This window comes from Buceros rhinoceros, unplaced genomic scaffold (assembly GCF_000710305.1).
Source record: "Buceros rhinoceros silvestris isolate BGI_N320 unplaced genomic scaffold, ASM71030v1 scaffold3349, whole genome shotgun sequence".
Lineage (NCBI taxonomy): Eukaryota > Metazoa > Chordata > Aves > Bucerotiformes > Bucerotidae > Buceros > Buceros rhinoceros.
The window spans coordinates 15,689-17,229 of NW_010433074.1; the positions used below are offsets into that span (position 1 = coordinate 15,689).

At 50.4% G+C, this 1,541-nt stretch overlaps 1 protein-coding gene across 1 annotated transcript in view; it reads left to right on the forward strand.

Moving 5' to 3' along the window:
- Positions 1-868, forward strand: part of LOC104500340 (gasdermin-A-like) — a 4,808-nt gene extending 3,940 nt beyond the window's left edge. Inside the window, exons 8-9 of the mRNA XM_010143972.1 lie at positions 15-88; positions 632-868. Of these exons, the coding sequence (XP_010142274.1) occupies positions 15-88; positions 632-868 (311 nt within the window). The remainder of the gene's footprint in view (positions 1-14; positions 89-631) is intronic.
- Positions 869-1,541: the final 673 nt, after the last annotated feature.

A 1,541-nucleotide genomic window follows, 5' to 3' on the forward strand; every position in this document is an offset into this window, starting at 1 on the left:
TTTTAATTCTGCAGAGCTAATGGAGGATCAGCTGCTGCTGCTGCTGGAATCCTGGGATGAGAAGATCGTGCCCCAACAGCTTAAGCTGGTGAGAGAACACGCATCCCACTGGCTCAAAATGAAGGGGCCGGGGAGGGGGGTGAGTTCAAGAAAAACAACGTTTAGAGGATGACACAGGTACCAGTATCACACTTCACACTGGGAAGAAGGGAAGGAATAATTGCTTCAAACCCGGCGGGGATCAAAACACTCTCTTTGAGAGAAATCACAAACGTCAAGACCTCAGATTTCTAACAACTTTCAGTAAACTGGACACAGGCGGCTACCAGGTTGCTTAGGCAAGAGTTTTCTGGCTTCTTTGGCTCCAGATTAAAAAAAAAACAAACTATAAAAACACTCTATAATTTTAATTTATTGGATGTAACGAATCCACAAGAGGCTGGGAACTGAATACAGAGGCAGGATAAACTCTGAGGGTGAAAAGTCCCTTATGTAAGTGTGGATTATTTAATGCACCTGTAAGACAACAAAGCACCTCACAAGCCAGACATCATTTACTTAACAACTTTCACGGGAGGGGAGCATTAAAATCCTCATTCTGTTTTTTGTTGTTGTTGTTGTTGCTGCGAAGGTTGAAAGCATCTTGGAGCAGGACATTGAGCAGGGGAAGCGGCATTTCAGCATAGACACCAGCCTGCTGGCCTTCTCCGGAGAGAAGGAACAAGAATTGACCCTGGCGATGGTCCAGCTGAGCGGAGTGACGCTCCAGAAAGATGGCTCTGCTGTCTGCACGGAAGAAGCCTTCTCGGCTGTGGCAGCCCTGTACGTGCCTCTGTACATCCTCAGCCTTCGCAGTAACTCAGATTAGGCTACACACGTCCTTCCATAAGGGGCGATTTAAAGGGAATCACTTGACAATGTATTTGAAAGCCAGGTCCTCCCTCCCAACTTAACCCCAGAGGAGAGGCATTCCTTCTTAGTGCTCCCTGCTGCTTGGAAACCAGTGGGAAAAGCAGGCTAAAGGCAAGAAAACTCCTTGCAGGAGCCAGAAGCCAGATAGCAAACCTCAATCTTCTTTATACGCATACAAATGCAGAGCGCCAGCTGAAAAATCCGCCAGCCCAAATAACCACAAGCTTCTCAGCTACGCTTTGTGGATCCTGACTCTAGAAATCGCCAGCTTGCAGCGCTCGTGCCACCAGTGAGGCACAAAGGAATTAATTCGTCAGCAATAATCCCCTCCCCCTGGTGACGCCTGCGAGCCGCACGTGACTCGGGGCACTGCTGAACGCGCAGCGGCATTTTGTGGCGCGCACTCTGTAACAGGGCCGACCCTCCCCAGCTGATCCCCAGGGGGACGAAGCGCAGCATTTCGGACCCACGGCATAAATAGCTTGACGACTGCTTTATAAATAAAGACAATAATGTTTCAGTGCACGGCTGGATGTTCTCAGAGCCCATTTTTCAGTCCGTGGGTGTTTTCCGTCACCCGGCGGCGCTGCCCGCCTGGAGGCCCGGCCCCCCTCAGGCTGCGGGGGCAG